Source organism: Cryptomeria japonica, chromosome 9 (genome assembly GCF_030272615.1).
Source record: "Cryptomeria japonica chromosome 9, Sugi_1.0, whole genome shotgun sequence".
NCBI lineage: Eukaryota > Viridiplantae > Streptophyta > Pinopsida > Cupressales > Cupressaceae > Cryptomeria > Cryptomeria japonica.
This window is the reverse complement of record NC_081413.1, coordinates 579,090,809-579,118,805: the sequence shown is the minus strand read 5'-3', so window position 1 is coordinate 579,118,805 and position 27,997 is coordinate 579,090,809. Positions and strand designations below refer to the sequence as shown.

Genomic DNA, 27,997 nt, shown 5'->3' with positions numbered 1-27,997 from the left:
TAACGAGACTTTATATCAAGGTTTTAACTACGGACGAAAATGAGTTTTCATCAGAGTTTCGGTATTAACTATTGAATATGTCTGCGCGAAGCTTACTCTCCAAACTCCTGGCACGTCACAGGTTCAATGCCTCTCCAATTCATGAAACCCTCAGCAGATCGCAAACGTCCTGCTTTGCACTCAGTAACAGTTGCAACAAGCCTTCAGTAGATCGATTCTTCAATACTCTTTTACCATTCGATGGCTTTTATGCACGAAGAACAGCATTTTCACCGCTGGGAAAATTGGTCATTGGTCATTCATCGCCATGGAATGTAAAGCAGGAGGGTTTCCACAGCTTAGGAGACCAGCGATTGCCAAAGCGAAGGCCCAGCGCAAAGCACCGCAAGAAAAGAGCCGCCTTGAGACCGCCCGGTAAGTGTTAAACGTAACCAGTTTAAAAATTAAATTATTTATAATATTAACCATCATCCAGCGATTCAATTCCCAATCCAGTCAATTTTTTAGGTTTTAGTTCAGATTTCACGTCTGATTTTGAAAAATAAGTTACGGCATTTTTTCCTATTGATAATATTAGGGCACATTGATAAAATTAAGGTTTTCTTTGGTGTCTTGGATTGAAGGATGCAGGTCCATACCGCTGGATTGTCTATAAGGAGGGAGAGCCTATCCCGCCTAGTCGACCGAATGAGGGCAGTGTTCGCAGAAGGAAGCATCGTAAACGCATGGACCAGAGGGCTGCATTCAGATCGGTACATGTTCTAGTGTTTAGAATTTTTAAGTTTCAAAAAGGATCTAGATTTTTCTACTAGTTAAATTGTAATGCTAACATTGCCATCACTTGAGGGAGTTCACCATCTCCAAACACGAGGGAACATACCTTACACTTGAGAAGTCATGCCTTTGAAATTTTTTATTTTCCGCATTGACTTGCACAGCAATTGGCTTTACCATAAAAACCTAATACACCATCATGGTAATGTAACCTTACCACCAGAACATGGTCCTTATGGCGTTTTAGATTCTTCTTTTGATGGAATGCAATTAAGTGTATTTAATTACCATTTTTCTAAGATTAACATCAAGTAGCCTCAATCTCTCTCCAAGTTAAGGATGAAGTATATGTTTCCGTGGATGGCAAAGTATTTCTGGTATTTTGGGTACAGCAGGCGTGTAGCTGCTAAAAATGTGTAAAATAATAATTGAATTAAAGTAAAAAAACAACTTAAAATAAAATTAAAATACATAATATAAACAAAACTGAAAGAAGTACAAAATTAAATACCATCCATGGTCCAACATTGAATGACATTGTCACATTTGGAAGGGCGAAAAATTCAAATTCAAATATTAGTATTATAATTTTAAACTATACCGATGAATATCAATGTCATTGAAAATGCACCTCACTATGGTCACAATTCAACACCAACAAGTCTGAAGTTGCAAATTGAACATCGGAAATCAATTTGCTTAGGTACTTAAATCAACAGACCCTATGATCAAAGTCACCATCAAATGGAAATCTTCTGATTTGCTCATTGGAATTATTTGACTCATTTGGCTCTTGCAGTGGGACTAAACCAATCTTAGTTGCACAGTTGGTCCTCATCAGTTTGCTTCAGCTCCTCAGGCTTTACATACCACTGTGATGTTAGACTTTCCTTGTAATCATTTATCTTGTGATAAAAAACACATGAGAAACTATGTGCAACACAAGCTTCTTCTCTCTCCTAGAGCTAAGCCTTGTCCTCTTAGCATAATGTATAAAGCTGTATTTACACCAATTCCTTTTAGTAGCAGAGGAATTGGAAATCTGTGAAAGAAGTCAATTGGCAATTGTTATAAACTTCAAGCAATTATTCCTGCATAGCCATAACAAATTTACTGAGTTTTTTCCACAATTGTGAATCTATCTATATTATCTGTAACCTTGTAGCCCTGGATAGAAGCAAATGTGGTCCATCGATTACTAATTATTGTAGCATATCCTTAACACTATACATTTTCTGGAGAATGATAAGAACACCTCTTCCAGTCTTCTCCACAATTATTTTGGGATTTACTGCATATGTGCCTATGTGTAAAAGGGTCTTTAGCTTCTCCACTCTCCATTGGATGATGAGCTGAATATGGTTGTTATAGGCTTTCTATTGCAAATTGAATGCGTCATCAGTCCAAGTAGCCTTCAATTTGTTCACATTGTTGCAAGTAGAGTCACCGCATTCGGCGAATTTCATCCATGAGATTCAAAATTCATCGAATTTTTTAAAACCCAAAAAATTCGGTTAAGTTCGCCTTAAATTCGTATGATAAATGGGTAAGGGTTTATTAATCAAAAACGTATTTAAAAAACGCGAGCTTTCTACATGGGTTTGCTGGAATCTATTCACAGACTTCCCGTGAAGCTACAGGTGACGATGTGCATGTCCAAGGCGATCAAACAACGCCCAACGCCCTGCAAATCTGACGCAAAAAACCTAACGTTTTGCAAGTTTCGCGTAACCCAGTGATGCCGCCAGTCTTGCGTGAACATTATGGTAGTTTTCATTTAGGTTTATATTTTCATTTAAAAATATTTTTTCCTTTATGTTTTATTGGCTGTCAAAACTTTAAAAAAAAATTTAAATATTGACTTTGTCAATAAAAGTTTCAATATTATATTATTTATGTTAATTTTTATAAAAAATAATATTTAATTATAATAGATTTAAATTTAACATCTTTTCTCTTAAAATAAAATAATAGTTAAACTAATTTAATAGTTTATTGGATATATTACTTATATATAAAAAAATTATATAAGGCAAATTTAATGTCGATTTTTTTTTCCGAATTTTTCACCCTCGTCGAACTTCATCCGAATTTTATCGTTGCCGAACTCAAATTTGAATTCGAACGCGGTAACTTAGGACTTCAACTTGCAAGGTTGGGATTGTTATAGTCCCCATGTTTGATGATGGTTAAAAAAAATGGAATACAAGGGATATAATGAGCCTCATAGCTAACCAAAAAGAATCTTTGGCCACCACGTTCTTCATTCTCTTCTGTTGCATTTGTCTTGGACTGCCCCATCTAGCATCCCTGCGTGTCATTATCATTAGTTGCGAGAGCTCCTGTGAAATTTCCTAACTAAAACATACAGGAAATAATGCAGAAAAAAATTAATAACAGAAGATTTATGTATTTTTTTTACAACTCCATAGACACATAACTGAAGCAGAATGCCGACTGAAACTCAAGTGACCAGTTCCAGATCTGTTGCCCTCCTGATGATAATAGCGGCCAGTATAGGTTATTTCTCCCTTATATGCATCTGTAATTTCCTTTCAATATCCTGTTCTACTGCTGCTACTGTTTGTCTGAACTGTTGATGACTGCTGGAGGTTTCCATCATCAGGCTGCTGACTGTACTATTGGACTGGAGCATTTTGTTCCCAGACTGCTGACTGTACCATTGGATTGAAGCGTTTCATTCCCAGACTGCTTACTGTACCTGTGAGTTTTTGTCCCAGGCACTAGGAATTTCCTGTAGCTGCATTGATTTGCAAAAGAAGATTTTGATTTCAAAAAGATGATCCTCTATATTCCCACAGCTACCTATAATATCCTCCCCACGTTTGTTGTTTGTTAACTAATCAATCTCTCCCAAGATTTCAGGGAGTTAACTAACTGCATAGTTCCTACTTTGTCTGCAACTAGGATTTGCAGGGATTGAAATTTTTTCATGCCTTCTTTTTAGTAGAAAGGTAGCCTTTAATTCATGAGTTTTCGCCCAGTCAAATCAAGAGAACTTGCTGCTGGCAACTTGCAAGACTCATTCTATGGTTGAAACTTGAAACAAATGTAAAGGATGAATAAATATAAATAAAAGTAGGTAGAATGCCAGGAATTCTAAATACTATTGTTATATTTTTGCCTATATATAGGTTTCTTGTATAATGAAAACAAGAATATGTTCAACAGTACAGACATATCACTGGGACTCATAGTGGGAGATCATGTGGAGTGATTCCCTTTAACTTTTAAGTTATGTTACCAGGTTCTTCTAATTTGACCTAGGTCCTGGTATTGTTGCGGTTCGGGTTCATCCTTGGGTATGCCCAGGGTACTGCCTGGGCACCTGGGCAGTACCTCAGGCACACCTGGGGCGTACCCAGCAGGACCTCTGCATACCCAATTGAATGTATGAAAATTTTGAGAAACTCAGAAAGATTGCATTTATAGAGTTTCATCTTCTCAAAACGGTGGATTGTAGTTCTTCAGCAATTGATTTTATACCTTTTGAGCATTGTAAGACAACATTTGTTTTGTGCCTAGGGTTTCAAGAGATTTGTGTTGAGATTGGGAAGAGAAAACAACTATATCTTGTCAAGCAGGGGTAGTCTTCTTGCTTCCAAGAGTCAGTTTGCTTTCCTCCACAAACAACATAATTTTACAGACAAAAGACTGCAGTTTCATGGTAGAATTGTCTCAAAATAACAGCCGTTTGTCACCCCAAAATAATAGTAGGTTTCATCTTCTTAAAACAGGCGTTCTCATCTTTTCAAAGTATTCATTTCATATAGTTCAAACATCAGAGATTACAGTATGAACAATGGCAATTTGTAGTGAAAAAGCAGCAGCAAACATTGAGGGTTTCATTTCTTTCTTAGCATATTTGGAGTTATCTTTGGTATATTCTTAACAAAGTTGACTGTCAAGACTCAACATATCCCTGATTATTCAAAACAGCAGTTTTTAAGGTCAAAAGAAATGGAATTTCATTGTTAAAATTCATATTTCAGCCAAAAGGGAACACCGTTTTGGTCCAAGGAAAACGTGTGTTGATCCAATAAAGCAGGGACAACAAGTAGTCAAAGTATAAAGATGACATAAACTCTTAGCAAAATAGAAAATTAAATGTAGTACCATTCTTAATCCATAGAGGCACTTTCCATACTTGTCTGAATACCCTTGGGTCACATGAATGTCCAATTCTTCTATCTTGTGTTTGCATAAGTTGTCCTTGATTTGTTTTGTCAAAAGGGCCACCAAATAACATAAAAGATGAATTGTTGGCTAAGCACCTTGATCTCATCAATAGTGAACTTTTCTGCAAGGAAAACACGAAACTCTCTTCTGCAATGGCAATGAACACTTGAAGGCATAAACATGGATATATGGGACAATGTATTAATATGTTTTCATCATGGTTGCGTTGCTTCATACATCCAAGAAAGAGAAAGAAACTAATTCCAAATATAGATCAATTTGAAAAACAAGTTGAGCTGTTAACCCACATGGTTTTGCAGTTAGCGCTTTTTCAGTTTTATCATTCTTATCGTTAAACAACATTGCATTGCAAATCCTTTATGATTTTATAGAGGCATTGTCAAAAGTTGTAAATGTTATGTTAGTGGCGAGATAGACATCAACAATTTTCACACACACACACACATACACACACACATATTCCCGTACCCAACAGCTTTTTTTTGGTCATACCGAGTTCTGATACTTGTACCCACACCTGCACTTGAACCGGTAACTTAGCCTTTAAGGAGTAGCCTAGGATGTAACCTTGATTGAGGGGTTTTACTTTAAAAAAAGTACATTGAATATTGGGCTACATTGTTTCTGATGCTCTGCAAAATACACAATGTTAGATTAAAACCTGTGGTCGTATAACACACAAAAGCACAAGAAATTGTTAGTGTTAATCAACCAAGAACTAATCTAAGTAGACATATCAAAAGAGACACTAAAAACATGAAGAAATATTCAACTATGAAAGTAAATATAACAAGACATCTCCAAATGCCTTCTAACATGCTCTTAGTTCCTTCTCCTTTGTTTCTCTCCTCTCCAAGTTCCAAATTAGTGTAGCTCTCAGTAGCTTTTTGCACTATGGATGTTTATGGAGGTTCAAGATTCACATGTTTACTCTAAAATGCTATGCAAATGTGAACAAACGCTAATATTAGATGCTATGATGTTAAAATGATTTATTTTAGGCCAAAATAACAATATATTAGTGATTTATGCTAAATGCTCTCTAAAATTCGCTATAGATTAAATGCATACAAGTTTTCAGGATCTGGATTATGAAGAAATGGGCTCTATTTATAGGAAAAATGGAGCAATGAATGGTTGAGATTGAGTAATTTCAACAAGGGTTAGGATTGAATGATATTCAATCCATGTGAGGGTTTTCAACCTAATCCTAGGATGACAAGTGTTAATATGAGATAGGTTGAGAGGAGAGGGAATAAGCATTAAATGCTTGACATGGCCTGAGAGTTAACTTGGGAGTTAAAGTCAAGGTTAGGTTGAATGAATAAATTCTTTATTCAAAGAATAAAGCTTTTATCCAATGGATAAATTCTTGTGCAAAGACAAAAGGGATAACCATGGTCAAAACAATAAATGCTTGAGGAGACACATGAGTGCAAGTTGGATTAACCATAAATAGTTATGTAAGAGCCATTAATGGTCATGTAAGAGCCATTAGTGGTTTTGGAAGACTTTAGGGGTTAATTTGTTGAACACACAAAACAATAAATGTTTTTCAAAGACTTTGGAGTCTTTGAGAAGTGACCTCAAGTTGCTTAGGAATGTGACAATAATTAAGGGATGGATTAGGTTAATTAGGAAGGGTTTAGAAGAATCTAGAAGGGGGGTTTAGGAGTGCAAGTGGATTTGGTGGGTGAGGGAAAATATGATTTTAATTAAAATAAAATAAATTTATTTCAACTTGTGGTTGCAACTTGCATTTGTAAGAAAATACAAGTGGGGGGGTTTAATGATTTAAATAAATGTTTAATTTAATTTATTTAAAAGAGGAAAGGGGATTAAATTGAATAAATATGATTTATTCATTTAATTGATTGTGAATTTGGTTTAATGAATTAATTAAAATAAATTGAATAATTTATTTAATTAATAGGAGAATGTTTGAAGATGAATTAATTAAATATTAATTTAATTAACTGATGGCTAGTGGTTTTTAATCAAATAAATACGAAATATTCATTTAATTAAAATTGACAGATTTATGTGACTATATTTGCCCCTCTTTGAGATGGTGTGGTTTATCGCGTCGTTTCAAAGAAAGAAAAATAGGTGAAGAAATGCACCATAAAATGTTAATTTAATGGGTGGTATGCCCCCTCGAGAGATGGGCCGATTTTTTTTGAAAAATCGGACAATCTCTCGAAAAAGAATGAGAAGTGGAGGGGAGGTAGAATAGAAGAAATTAGCAATAACGGGGAAAGAATGGGAGAAAACAGAGTGAGTACAGAGAAACAACAAGCCAGTGATTACCTTTAGGTCATGCAAGAGATACAAAGCAGATGTAGTGTGTGGTTTGGATTGATGTTATATAATTGATCAAAATGGTTGGATAATCTGGTGCAATTGGTTAAACTGCCTCGATCGAGTCAAAGCATGACAGTTGATGTCAGTTGTTTGCTTGGACAAGATAAAGTCTGAGTAAGTGAAACAAAGTGACCTAATATGACTTAGACAATTGATGTAATTGCCCGATGAAGTCAAGGTATATGAAGCAAAATACTCGTTGAGACTTAGACAATTGGTGTAATTGTCCGTTGGATTGTGTTTGATTGGTTGATCAATTGATAGTGTGTGCGTGTGATGGATGGTTGTGGGGAATCATGACAGCCCCGTTGAGACTAGGTCATTATGATAAATGCTTTATGTAGTCTAGGATTACCATGATTGATTACTTGTTGAGACCCGAAGATACTTGATCAGAGTGTCTGTTGATAGTCTAGGTGTGTGTGAGTCGATGTACCTGTGCAGACAGAGTAACTTGCTTGGCTTATAGGATGACTTTGGATAGGAAACACAGTCCCTTCTGTTAGAGAATGGATGGTGATGAACGTAGCTTGATTGATTTGATTGGACACGATGTAGGGTATGTGATGTTGATTATCAAGATGGGGAGGGTGGGGGGGTTTGATGTTAGATAGAAGAAATGGAGGACGACCTATGACTCATTCCTATGGAAGAAGAGGAAAATAGAGTATGCATTGTTATGACTATGTATGCATGATATGCAGCTAGTATGAATGTATGGATGGGTGGAATGCAACAGAATGCAATATATACAGATGAGATGAAATGACGATCCATAGTGCTTTATTTTTCATCATTGAGTTTTAAAATGTTGTAAGAAAATACAAGCAACTTGACATAATGATTCAAGATAACCCGAGTATTCCTTACATGGATTTTGATATAGCAAGTTAATACAAACAACTTGATATAATGGGTCAAGTTGACCCGAGTATTGCTTGCGGAACAGACAAGGATCATCTCCTTTCATGCATGACTTGGATTGTCCTCCTTGATCTTGGGCTGATCATATCCTGAGACAAGTTCATATCGTAATAAGAGATAAAAACCTTTATCCAGTTTGGATGAGGTAGGAGGAACCAAAGAAAGAGCATTTTGTACTTGTAAGCAAACATCATATATAAAGAATAAAGAATATGGACCCTCGATAATGGTTTATGCTCATATGGTTGAGGTATACGCTGTAGTCAGCAAGCCATAGTGATCCATGACTGTATTTTGCATATGATCACGTAGCTTAGTGAACTTCCCACGTAGACACCATTAGGACATGCCCCAGTACTTCATCGGAATAATTCGCAGAAAATATACAAACAATGCTGTAGGAATCTGAATAAATAAATAACCTACAAATCAACCAAGTATTTGATAGCTTAAACATAATTTTCTTGTCAAAGAAAATGTCATCTTGTCTTTGTTTTGGTAAGGAAGGATGCATCCTTGTTGAAGACAGTTTGAGTGTTTGATGTTGATTGTTTGGTTGATCGGATAAGTGGTCATCGTTGGGATATTTCACAATGTTTGCTTGGTATATGCTTTGAAAAATGTATGTACAGGGCGTTGCCATGTTTTTTGATTGTTTGATGTTTTATCATGTTTTTGGATTTTGTGAGATAGTTTTCAATGTTTTTGGATTTTGTGAGATAGTTTTGAATGTTTTAGGTTCACCAAATGATGCTCTGCAAAATACACAATGTTAGATTAAAACCTGTGGTCGTATAACACACAAAAGCACAAGAAATTGAAACAGTGTGAGACACGCAATGGATTTCAAATAATTGATTTATTTACAGAATGAGCAAGACGCTCATAAATAATACAAGAGTATTTACAAGAATAGCAAGTTTCTAATAAGAAACTGCTGAGAAGATCGTAGAAGATCTTACTAAAATAGAATATACACTATTAAGCATTAATACTAAAATTAACATTATTTTAATATTCTAATACCCTCCCTTAATGCTCAATCTATTAACTACACCTATAGACCCCCTGAATTTTACAAATTTATCAGGACCAAGGGGCTTGGTGAAGATGTCTGCTGGCTGCTCCGAGGTAGGAACATATAGCAATTGGATAGATCTGTCTTCAACCAGCTGTCGAATATAGTGACAATGAGTTTCCACATGCTTGGTTCTTTCATGGAAGATTGGATTCTTGGCGAGTTTGAGCACTCCCTGATTATCACAGAACAAGGGAGTTGGACCTGCCTGGGAGACATGCATATCCGCAAGCATTCGTCGAAGCCAAACCACCTCACAAGATGCCTTAACTGCTCCCCGATACTCTGCTTCTGTCGAGGAGAGAGTCATTGCCTACTGCTTCTTACTAGTCCATGTGACAACACTAGATCCCAAACTAAACACATACCCTGCTGTAGATTTATGGTCATCAACCGAACCTGCCCAGTTAGAATCTGTGTAACCACTGAGTGTAGGATCAAAACTCCGAGTGTATAGAAGTCCATAATCAGGAGTGCCACTCACATAACACAGCACACGCTTCGTTGCTATCCAATGATCAGCCTTGGGAGCTGTCATGAAGCGTGAAATGTAGCTCACTGCAAAGCTGATGTCAGGTCTAGTTGCAGTAAGATAGATGAGGCTGCCCACTAGTTGCTTGAACAAAGATTCATCCACAACTGGTGAAGATGACTGAGCTGAAAGTTTGAGCTCGGGTTCCATAGGAGTAGAGGCAGGTTTGCAATCCTGCATTCTGAACCTGTCCACAAGACTTCTGGCATACTTGGACTGAGAGAGAAAGATACTGTTCTCAGTCTGCCAGACTTCAACTTCTAAGCAGTAATGTAGAAGTCCCAAATCTGTCATATCAAAAGTGTGGCACAAATCCTGTTTGATCCCAGTGATCAAATGTGCTGAACTGCCAGTAATGATTAAGTCATCCACATAGACAACCACAAACAGAACGTCATTACTAGTATGCTTGATATACAAGTTTGCATCAGATGGACTCTGCTGAAAACCATGATCTGTCAAGTACTTATCAATTTTCATGTACCAAGCCCGAGGAGCTTGTTTCAGACCATAGAGTGCTTTGACTAGTCTACAGACCTTCTGTTTTTGACCAACAACCTTGAATCCTGGGGGTTGCGTCATGTAGACTTCTTCCTGTAAGTCACCATTCAGAAAAGCACTCTTGACGTCCATCTGATGGACTTTCCAACTGAATTGGGCTGCCAAGGCAAGAACGAGCCGTATGGTACTCATTTTGGCTGTAGGAGCAAAAGTCTCCTTATAGTCAATGCCTTCTTTTTGTGAGAACCCACGAGCAACAAGGCAAGCCTTATACTTGTCGAGGGTTCCATCAGCTTTGTATTTTACTTTGTACACCCATTTGCAGCTAATGGGCTTCTTCCCTGAAGGAAGATCAGAAAGGGCCTAAGTGTGATTCTTCTGAAGACTCTGGAACTCAGCTTCCATAGCCTGTTCCCACTCAGGTATACCTTTAGCCTCTGAATATGTCTAAGGCTCAAAAACACTGTGTATGTTAGCTATGAGAGCAAAATTGACTGTATGCGGTTGTTTGCTCTTATTACGAGAGGTTCTACCATCAATGAGCTCAGTATCCCTAAGATCACCTATGTTCTTGGCCCACCATTTAGGCTGGAGAGTAGAGGTGCTAACATCTGGAGGAGCTGGAAGAGGCTCAGGATCAGGAACAAGAGCAGCAGGAGGAGGATTATTCTCCGGAGGGAACTCAGGTAGTGCATCATCGAAAATGGATTCTGCATCATCCCTCCCATCAGGCGAACCTAATGGAAGAAGAACACTGTGAGGCTGATCCTCAGAACACTGCTCAGAAGAAGGGGACTAAAAGAATCCTCTGTCTTCATCAAATACAACATCACGATTGAAGATAAGACGTTCAGTGTCTATATCTATCAGTCTGTAGGCCTTATGGTGATCACTGTATCCTGTCATCATGAGTTTCTGACTTTTGGAATCCAACTTGGAGCGCTTAGCATCTGAAATCCAAACATAGGCAACAAAGCCAAAAACCTTCAGGTGGCTGATCTTAGGCTTCCGACCAGACCAAACCTCTTCTGGAGTCTTCCCCTTAACAGCCTGAGTAGGTGAACGGTTAAGGAGGTAGACAACAATAAACACTGCTTCAGCCCAATACTTATTTGGAACACTCCTGTGTTGTAACATTGAATGAGCCATCTCAACAACCGTACGATTGCGACGCCCAACAACACTGTTTTGCTGAGGAGTGTAGGGTGTAGTCAACTGGCGTTTGATGCCATGGGTATCATAGAAGTTGGAGAATGCAGAAGAACAAAATTCCCCCTCGTTATCTGTCCTAAGAGTAATGATGCTACATCCAGACTCGTTTTCAACTAAGGACTTAAACTTCTGAAAGATACTAAATACATCTGATTTGTGTTTAAGAAAGTACACCCACATCTTTCTACTAAAATCATCTACAATAAGCAAAAAGTATTTGTAACCAGTAACAGAAGATGTATTCATAGGACCACAAATATCAGCATGAAGTAATTGAAGTACCTTAGATGCGTGCCAAGACTCTCCATGTGTGAAGGAAGTCCGTTGCTGTTTGCCAGCTTAACAGGCACCACATACTCCAAGATGCTGAGTCTGAATATCAGGTAACCCTGAAACAAGTCCCTCCTGAGATAGCTGAGAGAGATACTGAATGTTGAGATGTCCATATCTCTGATGCCACAAAGTGCTTAGAGGGGAAACATGAGCTGCCAGAGCCACTTCAGGAGAATCCCCACTGTCAAGAAGCCTGTATAGGCCATGATCCTCTAGACCAACAGCAACAGTAAGACGAGTCTCCCGATCAATGATGGAACACTTGTGAGCATTGAACACCACATCTAGCTGAGGAGAATTCCTCATAATCTGATTGACAGAGAGCAGATTAAGTTCCATACCAGGAACATAGTACACATTTAGGAAGATGAGATTCCTGCCACCAGACTGTATTTGAACAGTGCCTCTGCCAACAATTGTATACTCCTCACCTCCGCCAAATACAACGGAATCACTGAAAGATGAGAAGTCTGTAAACCAGTCACGCCGATGAGAAAAGTGACGTGACGCACCAGAGTCGATGTACCAAGCAGAAGACCTGGCATGATTTGAAGACCTCTTAGCCATAAAGGCATAAAAGGCAGACTCCTTCTGCTCGGAATGTTCAGCAACATGTGCCTTCTGGTGTGACCGTCCCTGCTTTTTTTGTTCAGAAGCAAGCCTCTGACGACAATCTTTCTTCATATGGCCGTACTTGTGATAGTAATTGCACTGCACATTCTTCTTCTTAGCACCATCCTGTGCCTGAGAAGAGCCTTTCTGCTGAAAAGACTGAGAGGATGGAAATTTGCCTTTATCCTTGTGAAAGGATTGGGCTGTAAAGGCATTTTCCGAGGAGGTTGACGTAGTACCACTACCAAACTGTTGTTTCCAGCGATCCTGTTGCAGAATTTTGGTGCACAATTTTGGAAACTTCAGGTCAACATTAGTTGAAGTAATATTGAGGGTCTCAATGAAGTGTTCATACGATTTCAGAAGACTTTTCAGAGTGATGACTACCATGTCTTCTTCCTCCATATTCCGACCAATAGCTTCGAGTTGATCTTGAATGTCCTTAATCCTTGTGAGGTGTTCCTGTAAGGACATGCGTTCGTCCATCATGATGGAGAACAATTGATTCTTTAGAAAGAATGCTCTGCTCTTGTCGGATGTCTCATGCAATTCCTTCAGATGCTTCCAGATGTCGAAAGCTGTCTTGCCCGAAGGAATTTGTGGTAATTGATCATCAGTCACGGAGAGTTTGAGAAGCATAATTGCCTCCCGATTGCGTTCATCAAACTTATCTTGATCTGCACCAGGTGTACCAGGACTGAGCTCTTTTCCCAAAACAAGCTGGTCAAGACGCCTATATTCAAAAATGGTCAACATACGTTGTTTCCAGATGTTGTAATTGTTGCCATTAAAGCATTGACCGCCTTCTAACATTAGGTTGGTTAGAGAAGCCATTTTCACGTTTCCCAATGCACTGAAAACGATAGGAAGAGATAGGTACAACTGCAACAGGCACAAATTTCAAGATAAGTCTCGGTTGATGCAGAAAAAATGGATAGGTGCTTGAAAGATGAGAGAAAACCCAGAAGGAATCTGAAAACCAAATTCAAATCCATTGGCTCGAAAATCGAGGCACAGAAAATGATGCACCCATAAAATTCGGACAACTACCCAAATTAGGTTTCGAAAAACCCACCAAGAATCTGCAAGAAAAATTTATTTTCGATGGAAACTGAAGGTAAACACCTTAATCGAAAAAAATCAAAGGGTCGTGGGAGCCATGAAATGCCCAGAAAATTTGTAGACAAAAGAAACTTGGCACAGGAAAAAAACAAACGGGAGTCGCGCCACCAATATAGACGTCCACACGGGTTTTAGAACCCACAATAACAGTTTGTAGGTCGTGACTAGTCTGCAGGTCGCGCACAGAGCCACGAACGCCGCCGAAAAAGAACCAAAAAATAGCCGCCGTAAAAAAAAAAAGTGATGCAGAATCCAGAATGCGAAAAAAAATTCGCAACACCTACACCCCGAATCGCGGGCAAATAATACTGCAGAAGGAAAAAAACCTTTCACGTGCAGCCAAGAACGACAAAACTTAGGTTAGCAGGAAAAACCACGGGTCGCGAAAAATCGCGACTGCACAAACCCACGAAGTAGGCACAAGATCGAGGAAAAAAAAACTGAAAAACCCTAGATGGATTTTTAAGATTAACTGGAATAATTTCAAAAATTTCCACTAATTGGAAATTAGAATTAAAAATTTTTCGAAAAAAAATTCTCTTAAAGCTCTGATACCATGAAACAGTGCGAGACATGCAATGGATTTCAAAGAATTGATTTATTTACAAAATGAGCAAGACGCTCATAAATAATACAAGAGTATTTACAAGAATAGCAAGTTTCTAATAAGAAACTGCTGAGAAGATCGTAGAAGATCTTACTAAAATAGAATATACACTATTGAGCATTAATACTAAAATTAACATTATTTTAATATTCTAATAGAAATTGTTAGTGTTAATCAACCAAGAACTAATCTAAGCAGGCATATCAAAAGAGACACTAAAAACATGAAGAAATATTTAACTATGAAAGTAAATATAACAGACATCTCCAAATGCCTTCTAACATGCTCTTAGCTCCTTCTCCTTTGTTTCTCTCATCTCCAAGTTCCAAATTAGTGTAGCTCTCAGTAGCTTTTTGCACTATGGATGCTTATGGAGGTTCAAGATTGAAATGTTTACTCTAAAATGCTATGCAAATGTGAACAAAAGCTAATATTAGATGCTATGATGCTAAAATGATTTATTTTAGGCCAAAATAACAATATATTAGTGATTTATGCTAAATGCTCTCTAAAATTCACTATAGATTAAATGCATACAAGTTTTTAGAATTTGGATTATGAAGAAATGGGCTCTATTTATAGGAAAAATGGAGCAATGGATGGTTGAGATTGAGTAATCTCAACAAGGGTCAGGATTGAATGATATTCAATCCATGTGAGGGTTTTCAACCCAATCCCAGGATGACAAGTGTCAATATGAGATAGGTTGAGAGGAGAGGGAATAAGCATTAAATGCTTGACATGACCTGGGAGTTAACTTGAGAGTTAAGGTCAAGGTTAGGTTGAATGAATAAATTCTTTATTTAAAGAATAAAGCTTTTATCCAATGGATAAATTCTTGTGCAAAGGCAAAAAGGATAACCATGGTCAAAGCAATAAATGCTTGAGGAGACACATGAGTGCAAGTTGAATTAACCATAAATGGTTATGTAAGAGCCATTAATGGTCATGTAAGAGCCATTAGTGGTTTTGGAAGACTTTAGGGGTTAGTTTGTTGAACACACAAAACAATAAATGTTTTTCAAAGACTTTAGAGTCTTTGAAAAGTGACCTCAAGTTGCTTAGGAATGTGACAATAATTAGGGGATGGATTAGGCTAATTAGGAAAGGTTTAGAAGAATCTAGAAGGGGGGTTTAGGAGTGCAAGTGGATTTGGTGGGTGAGGGAAAATAGGATTTTAATTAAAATAAAATTAATTTATTTCAACTTGTGGTTGCAACTTGCATTTGTAGGAAAATATAAGTGGGGGGGTTTAATGATTTAAATAAATGTTTAATTTAATTTATTTAAAAGAGTAAAGAGGATTAAATTGAATAAATATGATTTATTCATTTAATTGATTGTGAATTTGGTTTAATGAATTAATTAAATTAAATTGAATAATTTATTTAATTAATAGGAGAATGTTTGAAGATGAATTAATTAAATATTAATTTAATTAACTGATGGCTAGTGGGTTTTTAATTAAATAAATACGAAATATTCATTTAATTAAAATGGACAGATTTATGTGACGACAGTTTCCTTTTTCAATATTATAGCGAGGGTTCTATAAGGGTCATTGTGTGAGTTCTAAAAAAAAGTACATTGAATATTGGGCGATATTGTTGCTTTTCTCAATAATACAGTGAGGGTTCTATATGGGTCATTGTGTGAGAAGGAACACAAACAATTGTTAGAAAACAAATATGGCAATCCATATCTAACCAAATGATCCAGGCTGGAAGCCATCAGCAATAAAGAACAAAAGGAAAAACTATTACAAAAGGCACCTACTAAACAACCATATACATGCACACCAACCCTACACAACATCAACTATCAAAGACTAGAATATCTTCAAAACAATCCTTAACCTGTTGAATGAGGAACTGGATCATCCCTTCTTCTTATGAGATCTAGAGCATTTGAATTTAAAGAGTTTTTCCTTGAAGATGATTTCTTGTACAAAACGACATCCAACCATCCATACAATCCACTGCATCACATTAGGGGGCCAACTTCAAAAGAGCCAAAGAAGAGAGGAAGAGAGATCAAATCACTTGGGGATATCAATGCTGACACACACACTTGCTACAAAGACCCTGCGGAGCCTGAATGTGACTACAAAGGGTAGAAACCTGTCAAAGGAGGAGGTGGTGATCCAAAAGCAGAATCCACTCCCTTCTTCTCATAAGAATCAAGAAGATAACAAGAGGGGGAACTTCCAGGCGGAGCTAATCAACCAAAGGGACACCATCCAATCCACAAGAGAGATAACTCCCAAAAGAAGAATTCAGGAGTTGCACAACAGAACATGCACAAATTGAGAGGGAGACCTAGAAGGGGAAGCAGCCTTCACAGGAGAGAGCACCAAATCCAAGCAATAAGAAGCAATGGAGATGAGATAGATGAAAGAGTGTACCAAAACCATTTGATGTTGACAGCCTATTTCTTTCTACCAAGAATCTTTAAAGCTGCCCTTGGCCCTTTTATGCGAACAAGCCTTTACCAAATGGCTTTAGGAGAAGCAAAATCTATATTGAAAGTTATCCACCTTTAATCCAAAAGCTGCTTCTATATATGCTCTCCTACTTTGAGCTAAATCTACTGTTGTAAATCCCCTTGAAGATCCAACTTAACTTGGATTTTGGCAATGATAGGTTGAGTCCGTGACCCATTTTCAGGGGTAATACCCAAAAATTTACCCAAAAGGGTTGCCAATCCCTAACATATTAGGAGTTGCCCATGTTGTAAAGGGAGATTGGGTGACCAAACACAAACTTAAATGAAAGAGAAATCCCTAGAGGAGAATAAAATTTGGAAATCACAATTTCATACACAGTGTGGCTTTGCCCTAAGACTAAGGTTGTGCCTCTATTATCCGCTAACACACTGTAATGTCCCCTAATGCAACCCTCTTTTATTCTGTCCTAGAATCACAATTTTTGTATATAGAGAGAACGATAGGACACTAATGTCAACCCGCACAACAAATTAGACAACATTTCCATCATGTCATGATAGAACATACATTCGTCATTCTTAATATATCGTAAAGTGTTTATGAAGGATTCAATAACCTTTCTTTCCCTACACCGATCCTCGTATCGAGCTCAAGGAGAATCACACAAGGTGCCTCGAGTCTATCCCTCTCCAACAAGCCCAAGACCACCAAGGACCTCGTCAACTTGGCCTCCTGGCCCACACTTGGGGTTGGCATACCTGTTGGAGCCTAGTGTTCTTGATTCTTTGTATTCCTCCTCCATAATTGGAGGGTGAGATTGAGAATGCATAGATTCATTGCTTATGATTGACATTTTACTGAATTGCATCTAATCTCTGCTAATGTTCTTATAGTCCCGTTTCTGTGTTCAGATTATGCTCAGACCCATAAATGATGTACCTATATTAATTTGTATTGTTACTGGTGAATATGATTTAAGTTATTATTATAATGCTTGTGAATATACAGAAGTACATTGAGTTTAATTAAGTATTGTTATATTGCTGTAAGTAGACAGTGGTACAGAGAATATAATTAAGTATTATTATATCGCTGTGCAAATACAGAGATACTGTGAGATGAGCAAGATGTATTATATTACTGGGAATGTGCAGAGATACAGATTCATACCTGCTGCCTTCCCTATGGGCAGAGAGTTACCTTGTGTGAATGCCTTCCCAAGGCAATCGAACTTCTGCGTATCTTCTTTTCTATCATGGTGTTTCCTTTCCTATTCTCCGTATCATAATTATTCGCTGGACCTCTTAACACGTGTGTGGCTGATGTGATGGGCTATGTGGGAAGGACATGTCTCCTTATTTTAAATGGTGTCTTCTGTTTGGGAATAACTAAGGTTCCCAGCCTCTAATCAATATCGTGTCCCTTGAACATTACCACTAACATACCCTTCTAACATTTTATTAATGATCAATCAATTAATATTAGATAAATATATTGCTTAATCAATTAATATTATGGAAGATAAATACATTAATATTATATTGTTTAATTAATCAATTAATATTATGTTGCTTAATTAATTAATTAGTATTATATTGCTTAGTTATTAATTTAATTAATATTATATTGTTTAATTGATTCAATTAATTATTATATTGCTGAACTGGTTCAATTCATATTATATTGCTGATAGAAATAAATGGATGATTAATCAATACTAAATAAGTGTATTAATATTTAATTATATTTTAATTTAATTTTAATTTTATTCTTTTGTTTTTTAATTTTATTATTATTAAATTATATTTCAAAGTGGGGACATTACACACACCACTATAAAAATGCTCGAGCATAGGGATAGATAACTAAGTCATTAGATTAGAATAATTTCCATGTTTTTGAAACCCAAGCTTGAAGATCCTCCAAGTTAGGTAGTAAGCAAATAAACTATAAAGTGAATACTAACGTAGAAATGATGAAGATACTTATTTGCAAGGAAGGAATTCTTCAGCAAACGTAATCTCTCCCTTGGCATGTTGAACTTCCTTTTACCAGATGTTTTGACAAAATATTTGCAACTTGCAAATCTGAGGGTACATACCTAAAAATTATCGCTCACTTATTAACTCAAACCTTGAGGAAATGATATAGAATGTCTATATGCTTGGAGTGAGCATAAAACATTGTATGCTTAGAGGGCTTGATGCAACTTTAATCTTTAGACCGTGATTGATGGCTCCAACACTTGATCAGCAATTCTTTGTATCAATTTGTGAAGCCAGATAGCCTCACAGCAAGCGTAAGAGGCTTCTATGCATTTTGCCTTTTCTGAACTCATTGGTACCATCACCTACATCCTAATAGACTAGGATATCATACGTTACCCCAAGCTGAAACAAAAACTTGAAGTGCTCTTCCTAGCACTATGTAATGTCCCCATTTGGGATTCACCTTGATTTAGTCCTAAAACAATAATTCTAACTTAAAGTGAAAATTGTAATGCATTTATAAAAATATAATTTCATTAATTCTGAAGACATTTTTCTATAATATCTAATTCATAATGCTAAGAATACTTTTGGAAGATAGACTTATCTTGATAACCTCCTCTGATTTGTCAATGGGAGATATACTATGACTGAAACAATGATGTCTGCAGGTCTCAAAGTGTTGCTCTTGAATTTGGTTATGGTTCCTCACACAAGATGATAGACTTTGATGACTTCGTTCTTTAATTAATATCTCACACAATTTTACTTATTTGCTTCATTGATTCATAATTATTCTCCTTGAATGGTCTGCCTTCCTATATTTATATCTGATCCAATGTGTTTAACAAATATGCTAAACTATGCTTCATAAATCTGCTATAATCCTCATCTTATATTTCCTTCACAAATTCTTCTTTTTACAAACCTTCTATTATTTTCCTCATATTAACTGCCCCTGTATGTTCTATCTATGTTTCGTTTCTTATATCTTTGCACCATGGGAAAGGATTCTTTTTGGGAGACACGTCTCTTTTCTCGATAATCAGTTTGCACCTCTTCACAACATAACTACATCGATCTGCATACTAATGCTTATTTTATTATCTCTTTAATCGCTGCTTGCTCATTAGATAACTAATCATCTGATTAGGAAAATTGCTGGCCTACATCATTGTGACTTTATCAACTCCCTTAAATAATTCTTCTCCAAATGATAACCTCTTAAATTGCAGCTCTCTTTGTATTAATTGTTGCTTAATCGGCGGTTCCAAAACATAGAATTTTATCACAGAAATCACTACTCTTGTACATATGAAGTATATATGTGAATGCACATAGCGCATATAAATTCACTTGTACAAAACATGAAAACCACGTATGAATCATATATGGAAAAACATGGGAATCATGCACGAGAATATCTTTCATGGATGAGGTTCGAATTTAATCGAATTTCAAACTTTTATAAAAAAATCGTTCAAATTCAACCATTAATTCGTACGGACACTGACGTCATTTTTTTTCACTAAAGGAAAAATCTGAAAAGCGTTTTTTAATGGTTTCAAAAGGCTTTTAGGGTTTCCAACACATTTTTGGCAGATTTTTTTATAAAACGCCTCTCTCCCCTCTGTAAAAAGACGAACCCCTGCAAACCAATTAATGCGTTGGATTTTTTTTGTCCATGGTGGATAGTGCGGCTTATCTCTGTGGTAGCCGAGCTCGGGCAGGTTATATTTTATTAGACGCATATATATATTTAAAAATAAACAAAATTATATAAGGCAAATTTTATCCAATTTTTTTTTTCGAATTTTTCCCTTGTCAAATTTCATCCGAATTTCATGGCTGTCGAATTTGAATTCGAATTCGAACCTTGTGTCTTAGCAGACATATATGCACGCAAGGCCTGAAGTGTACATGTCAGGTATGCAGCAATAAAAACATGGAAGACAAGTAAGCATGAAGCAATACAGTTAAATACATATCAGACATGCAGGGCAAGAAAAATATGAAGTATACACAAAGTATGAAGTAGCACACATGTAAACATGAAGTAGTATGCATAAGGTATTGGAGCGTAGAGGGAACATTCATGTAAAGCACAAAGTAATATACCAATACACTGAGCCATGAAGTCTGCATATAAGACGTGTAAGGCTTGAAGCAATACAAAAACACACATAAGGTACAAAACATATATAAGAAAGGTACTCATGGAGTGAACACGCTGAAGACACATCAGTCATGAGACACACATAAAGACACAAGACATGCATGCTGAAAAAATGTCAGACATGAGACAATCACACGAATTCATGTAGTATATAAGCAAAGAGCACACAAAGCATACATTAGGGGGGGGCAAGATGTAATCATGCCAAAAACATGACAGCATTAAACAATCTCATAATCATTTATACAAGACATCCATGTATATAATGGAGCAATTAGGTTGAAGATACATCAGGTATATAGCAAACACATATATATATATATGCAAGTCATGAGTATACACTTGGGAGAAATATTCATAAGGCACATGAATACACTTAAGGCAATAAGTACACATGTAAAACATAAGGTATAGGACATAGAGGATACACATGAAAACACTTACAACTTAATCATATATATGAATACTCATAAAGCATATAGGACATGAAGCATACATACAAATATCACACTTCCTTAAGTATCAAGAAGGTTTAGAGAGAGAATCTTCTTATCTTTCAGAAATAAATAACCTGTAATACAGGTTAGAAAATAGATTTCTAATTACAACATATAAATGATTACCAATCATGAAAGATAAATGAAAGAGAAAAGAAAAGAAACTAACTATGATTGATGAATCAAAGAATTGCAACTAAAGAATTACAATAATAGAACTTGGTTAGTTATGGAGATAAAAGGTTCTGATCTATAATTAAAAGAACTCCATTTGCCTTGATAGGGTGTCTTATCATACGGTTCTCCCAGGTCAAGACATACAATGAGGGTGTCTTAGTGACGGTTCTCCCTCAAGAAAGACCATGAGGGTGTCTTACTGACGGTTCTCCCTCAGGAAACACAGTGAGGGTGTCTTAGAGATGGTTCTCCCTCAAGAAAGACCATGAGGGTGTCTTAGTGACGGTGCTCCCTCAGGAAACACAGTGAGGATGTCTTAGAGATGGTTCTCCCTGAAGAAAGACCATGAGGGTGTCTTAGTGACTGTTCTCCCTCAGGAAACACAATGATGGTGTCTTAGAGATGGTTCTCCCTCTGACTGTAATCAGCATTTTGAATTTTTTATCAGCACTTTAATTTACTGTATGTATTCAAATTGTTATTAATTATCCGTTACCATTCATTAGTCAAGCAGTTCTACTATCATTACATGCCAATCTGGATGTTAATTAGATTCCAGTACACAGTGATCCATTATTATCAAATGTGTGTTATTGATTAATTTACTGCTGATTTTCCAGTTCATTATTATTTGTCAGTTAGAGAATTTTATATTTCAGTGTACATAATTACTAGTAGATTTATTCATATGGCCATATATTCCAGAATGAATTGATTACTGTTCTTCAGAATTAATGTAATTACTACAGATTTATTCATATTGGCTTTCAAAACATTGTAGGACCTGATAGGAATGTGATTACCTTTGGCGTGGTGTTGGGCGTATCTTCCAATATTGTTAGGAGCTTCCCATTTGGGATTCACCTTGATTTAACCCTATAACAATAATTCTAAGTTAAAGTGAAAATTGTAATGCATTAATAAATATAATTTCATTAATTCTGAAGACATTTTTCTATAATTATTAATTCTAATTCATAATGCTAAGAATACTTTTGGAAGATAGACTTATCTTGATAACCTCCTCTGATTTGCTCATGGGAGATATACTATGACTGAAACAATGATGTCTGCAGATCTCAAAGTGTTGCTCTTGAATTTGGTTATGTTTCCTCACACAAGATGATAGACTTTGATGACTTCGTTCTTTAATTTATATCTCACACAGTTTTACTTATTTGCTTCATTGATTCATATTTATTCTCCTTGAATGGTCTCCCTTCCTATATTTATATCTGCTTCAATGTGTTTAACAAATATGCTAAATTATGCTTCATAAATCTGTTAATCTGAGAGCATCCTGTTAATACTGAGAGGGGGGGTGAATCAGTATTAACAATAATTTCAAACTTAAACTTAAACTGATAAAACTTCACCAAATCAATCACAAACCAGTAATAAACTATTTACCATTATTGTTAATCACTGATATCCAACTATTAAACGGATTTATCAGAATTGCTCATTAAGTGTTCATCAACATGCATAAATTGAAAGTAAATCAAATCAACACATAAAAAACATTCACCACATGAACACCAAAATTTTCACGTGGAAACCCAAATAGGGAAAAACCACGGTGGGAATTGGTACCCACAAATATTGTGCACTTTTTCGGAATGCGCCCTGTTAGGAGCTTACAATGATGCCCTGTTAGGAGCAGACCCTATTAGGAGATACCCGGTTAAGGGATTGCTATGATGAGCCTTGTTAGGAGCTTTGCCCGGTTAGAAGCAACCTCGAAAGAGGATTTGAGACTCAGATGTTGAGCTACCCGGTTAAGGGATTTACAATTTAAGGCCTGTTAGAATCTACCCGGTTAAGGGATTTTGACTGCTGCAACTGTTAGGGAACAATAGATGAATGATCTGGAAATAGCACTAACTGCTTGCTTGTTCAGATTTATTTTAGCTCCACTTTGCTACACTTTGGCAGATACACTACACTGGTTCAACTTCACACTCTTTTTTCAATTCACCGATACAACAAACATCAACTATACCAACCTAAATAACCTTTACAACTTAGTCGGTTACAAAACCCTAAGACTTTCAACATAGATCATCACAGATCTTTACAACTCATTACAAATCATCAAAATGGATCATTACAATCAATTACAAATCAATTACAGCCGTTGAATGATCACCGCACCTCGATCTGACACACTTTCAAACCCTTAGCTCATTCCGCTAAGCACTTCGCACATTCCCAAGAAATTCGCTCTTTGATCGCGCCGAAACATCATTCAAACACTTCACGCGGTTTCAACCACGTCATCACCAACTTATACACATAATGTAATACACCGCCGAACTCAAAATCGTTACCTGTTATAAGAATTGAATACCGGTTCTTAAACCCTACATAAAATACAACAGAAATCATAAACATGATTTCTTGTAATCAAAGCATGAAGCGGTTCCGATCGAAGATACATTACAATGATATAAATACATGTTCCAAACCGCAACACTTGACTCATCACCAATCTCCAGAACGAATCAAAACATTTCCACGTTTACTAGTTAAGGTCCTAATTCCCAGTTCATTGTCTTCATTACCGGTAAGGCATTTCCGGTAGACCAAAAGGACTTAGATGACAAATAGACATGAAAAACATAGTTGCCACATAGTTTGCCATCAATGACAACACAAATAAGTAATACCTGATCAAAGTCATTAAGCCAATAATCTCAATCTCTTCATCACTCTATCATTACCAACAGTCCTTTACCAGTTCATCAACATTCTTCATCAGCATCAGTTATGCCAATCATGCCAACACAATCTGCTATAATCCTCATCTTATATTTCCTTCACAAATTCATCTTTTTACAAACCTTCTATTATATTTTCTTCATATTAACTGCACTTGTATGTTCTATCTATGTTTCGTTTCTTATATCTTTGCACCATGGGAAGGGATGCTTTTTGGGAGACATGTCTCTTTTCTCCATAATCGGTTTGCACCTCTCAACAACATAACTACATCGATCTGCATACTAATGATTATTTTATTACCTCTTTAATCGCTGCTTGCTCATTAGATAGCTAATCATCTGATTAGGATAATCGCTGGCCTATGTCATTGTGACTTTATCGGCTCCCTTAAATAATTCTTCTTCAAATAATAACCTTTTAAATTGCAGCTCTCTTTGTACTAATTGTTGCTTAATCGGCGGTTCCAAAACATAGAATTTTCTCACAGGAATCACTGGTCTTGTACATTGCTGGCACTCCCCCTTTTAGTCAATCATTGATTCTTCATATATAGATAATGACTTTTGACCGTTCTTATTGAACCGTTCTGTCTTGTTCATTATCGCTCCATACTTTTCCTAATGATTTATAAACTCAATTATAAGTAAGGTTTTTCCATAGCTTGGATATGTATCATCATTCACGATGAAGATTGTGAATGATAACCGATTTCTGATAATTAGTCATCTAACTAATTTGGTTGTATCCTTTTATTATCATGTCATGATTAGTTTCGCACCTATAAACTATTTGTCTTTAGGCATCAATGATGGATTAAGGTAGTCAAGTTCTTCTTCAAAGACGATTCCATACATGCCGCTTATGTGCTTCATCGTTCATTCTTAATATCAGTGGTTCTTCAAAAATTGTTCTGTTGTCATGTCTTTATCTTTTGCAGGTATTGAATAGGGGTTTCGTGATTTTAACCTTCCAATTGGCAGTGATTCTCTTATTCAACCAGGCCCCCTTATAATGAACCCAAAGATATATCGTATATAACTTCTTGTAATCAGATCAGTGCTTCCATTACTGTTTAGTGCTCGGATACCTTTAGTGCTTTGATTATTAATGGTATGCAAATCTAGGTTGTCATATCACTTAATAATTATGACCAATTGATTAGTCAACTTTCCTTTGTATCGCTTAATTATTATTTATTTATTCATTTGTATTATTATATTATTATTGTTTATTTATTTTTTGATAGGTAATTGGCTGAAGCCTGAATAGCTTTTGACTGGAGCTATGAACCAGTGGGGCCACAATAGGGGGCCTCATCCCCATTACATATCTTTGAATTATTATTATTATTATTATTATTGTGTTTGATTAGATTGACTCCAAGACCTTCCCCATCCTATGGAAGGCCAAGAGTCACAGCTTAGAATTCCTCTTTAGATGTCCCTATCGGGAGTTGAACTTGGGTCTCCATCATGAGAACCCAGTGTTTTAACCAGTTAAGTTCAACCCCTTGGACATTATTATTATTTATTTTATTTGAATGTTTCAAGAATATTATATTAACAAATATTAATTAAATAATAGTATAAATAAATAAATTTCAAATAATTATTCAATTAATAAAAATAATTGTTTCTTTTAGGACATGACACACTAGGATCACTTGCACAAAACCATGCAATATTAACTCTCTATCTTGAAATTTTTTTATCCTTGATGAATTGTGCCCTTAAAAAATGTCAAAGCACATGCTTTGCAAAAGTCCGGTGATTTTCCTTTAGCTCAATCATGAATTGGTTAAATGCACTGCAAAGCAAATATTAGGCTGAGTATTCATCAAATATATGATGTAACTTATCAGCTGCGTATAAACAAAAAATCAACCAAATTTGGTTGTGAATCTACAGTAAACTTAAGCTTTAGAACCAAGTGAGGGGCTTCCAATTTATTTCTCAAATTTCTTGAGAATCTCTACTGATTTATTTTCCTTGACCTAGGAAGACTTCTCTTGTACCCAATCACACCTCAATACCTAGAAAACAGTGCATAAATTGAATACCTTTCGTATCAAACTTGGATTCCAACTCCCCCATACACCATTCTATGAACTTCTTATTACTAACTGTAAGGCTTAGGTCATCCACATACATGACTAAAATTAAAAGATCAGATTTATCAAACTACTATTAACGATTAGGATCTACAACAATTTTGTTGAAGCCCAACTTCAACAAGTATTCATCAATCTATGAGTACCAAGCACATGGTGCTTGCTTTAGTCCCTATAGCGCCTCCTTTAACCTGGATACATGGGTCTCTTGGTCGTGCACCTCAGATCGTCTAGGTTGATTGATATATGCTTCTTCCTCTATTTTTCTATTCTAACAAGCAATCTTTACATCCATTTGATACCAACTGAAAGAAGATGCAAGAGACATAATTACTCTAACAAAAATGTATCTTGCAATTGGAGCAAAGGTCTCATAAAGTAATAATAGTCAACTACCTCTCTTTGAGAGAACTCTCGTGCGATGAATCTTGCCTTTTACTTCTCTATGCTCCTATTTGTTTCATGTTTCACCTTGTACAACCGCTATACAGAAGAAACTCTGCCCCCATTTTTAGGTTGATATTCTTCAGCAGATACACTGTTAGCCAATGCTTCACTGTTTTTTTGTGCCCCCATTTTTAGGTTGATATTCTTCAGCAGATACACTGTTAGCCAAGGCTTCACTGTTTTTTTGTTAAATAAAGTTTCTAATATTGACTGAACTTACTATATCTCTCCACAATAACCTGATTCAACAAATATCATATTTAGTGTTAATATATTTGATATCCGTAGGAGAAGCTTTATCGCATTTTGTTACCTATAGCAAAAGGCTAAAAGATTGTGTTCCTTGGCTGTAACAGTATTTGTTTACTTCTTTCTACTATCTCGAGTCAAAAGTTATTTTTTACTTCATTCTCCTATCTTTGATATTGTGCTTAACATAGCTTTCTTTCAGGTATAATTTCTAGGATGCTAGTAGGGCAAGGTGTTTTGTTTCATTCCTTTATTGAACTGATTTAGACATTGCAAGATATGGGCAATGGTGAATACCAATGTTATGGAGATGGTATTTATAACAAGTGTAATATTTTCATTTATTTTTGTGTTCAATTGCTTGATTTTGTTTGTTTTTATGTTCCTTCTATATATATCTATATATGTTATATATAGAAATATACACAAGGGACTGTTGACAAATCTATAATCCAATGGCAATTTGTGATGTTTAGAGTGAAGCTGCAAAACGGAAGGATCAACTGGCAGCAGCAAGAAGAAGGAAAGCAATTAAAAGGATAGAGCGCAAGATAGCTGCAGTTGCAAGAGACAGAGCTTGGACTGAAAGGTTGGCACAATTGAAGCAAGCCGAAGCTGATGCTGAAAAGGAGGCAACAACTTGATACCTTTCTGGAGGAATGTTTCTTGATAAATGAAATTTTTGTTGAAAAGTAAGAGCATATTTTTCCAGCATGCATGAAGCAGAAACAAGGCTGCTCTTGATATTATGTATGCTCTTATTTATTAAAAAACAAGAGTTCAATGGTTTTTGTCAACAGTAGCAGATACTTTTGCAGGATACTTGGATAATTTATTTATGTATAAACACGTCTGTTGCCCTTATATTTGCCTTAAACCTACTTTTATGTCTAATAGGGGTCA

At 36.2% G+C, this 27,997-nt stretch overlaps 1 protein-coding gene across 1 annotated transcript; it reads left to right on the top strand.

Annotated features, from left to right (window-relative positions):
• Nucleotides 1-27,988, top strand: LOC131062902 (uncharacterized). Its single transcript, XM_057996651.2, has 3 exons — nt 1-414; nt 631-752; nt 27,571-27,988. The coding sequence occupies exons 1-3, from the start codon at nt 78-80 to the stop codon at nt 27,736-27,738; spliced, it is 627 nt and encodes a 208-aa protein (XP_057852634.1). The 5' UTR covers nt 1-77; the 3' UTR covers nt 27,739-27,988.
• Nucleotides 27,989-27,997: the final 9 nt, after the last annotated feature.

What these genes read in the sequence shown, in the direction of transcription:
- LOC131062902 (XM_057996651.2), top strand. Translation starts at nt 78, where the DNA reads ATGTCTGCGCGAAGCTTACTCTCCAAACTCCTGGCACGTCACAGGTTC. An exon ending in AGCCGCCTTGAGACCGCCCG is followed by an intron (nt 415 to 630) that starts GTAAGTGTTAAA and finishes TGAAGGATGCAG; the next exon opens with GTCCATACCGCTGGATTGTC. An exon ending in AGAGGGCTGCATTCAGATCG is followed by an intron (nt 753 to 27,570) that starts GTACATGTTCTA and finishes TGTGATGTTTAG; the next exon opens with AGTGAAGCTGCAAAACGGAA.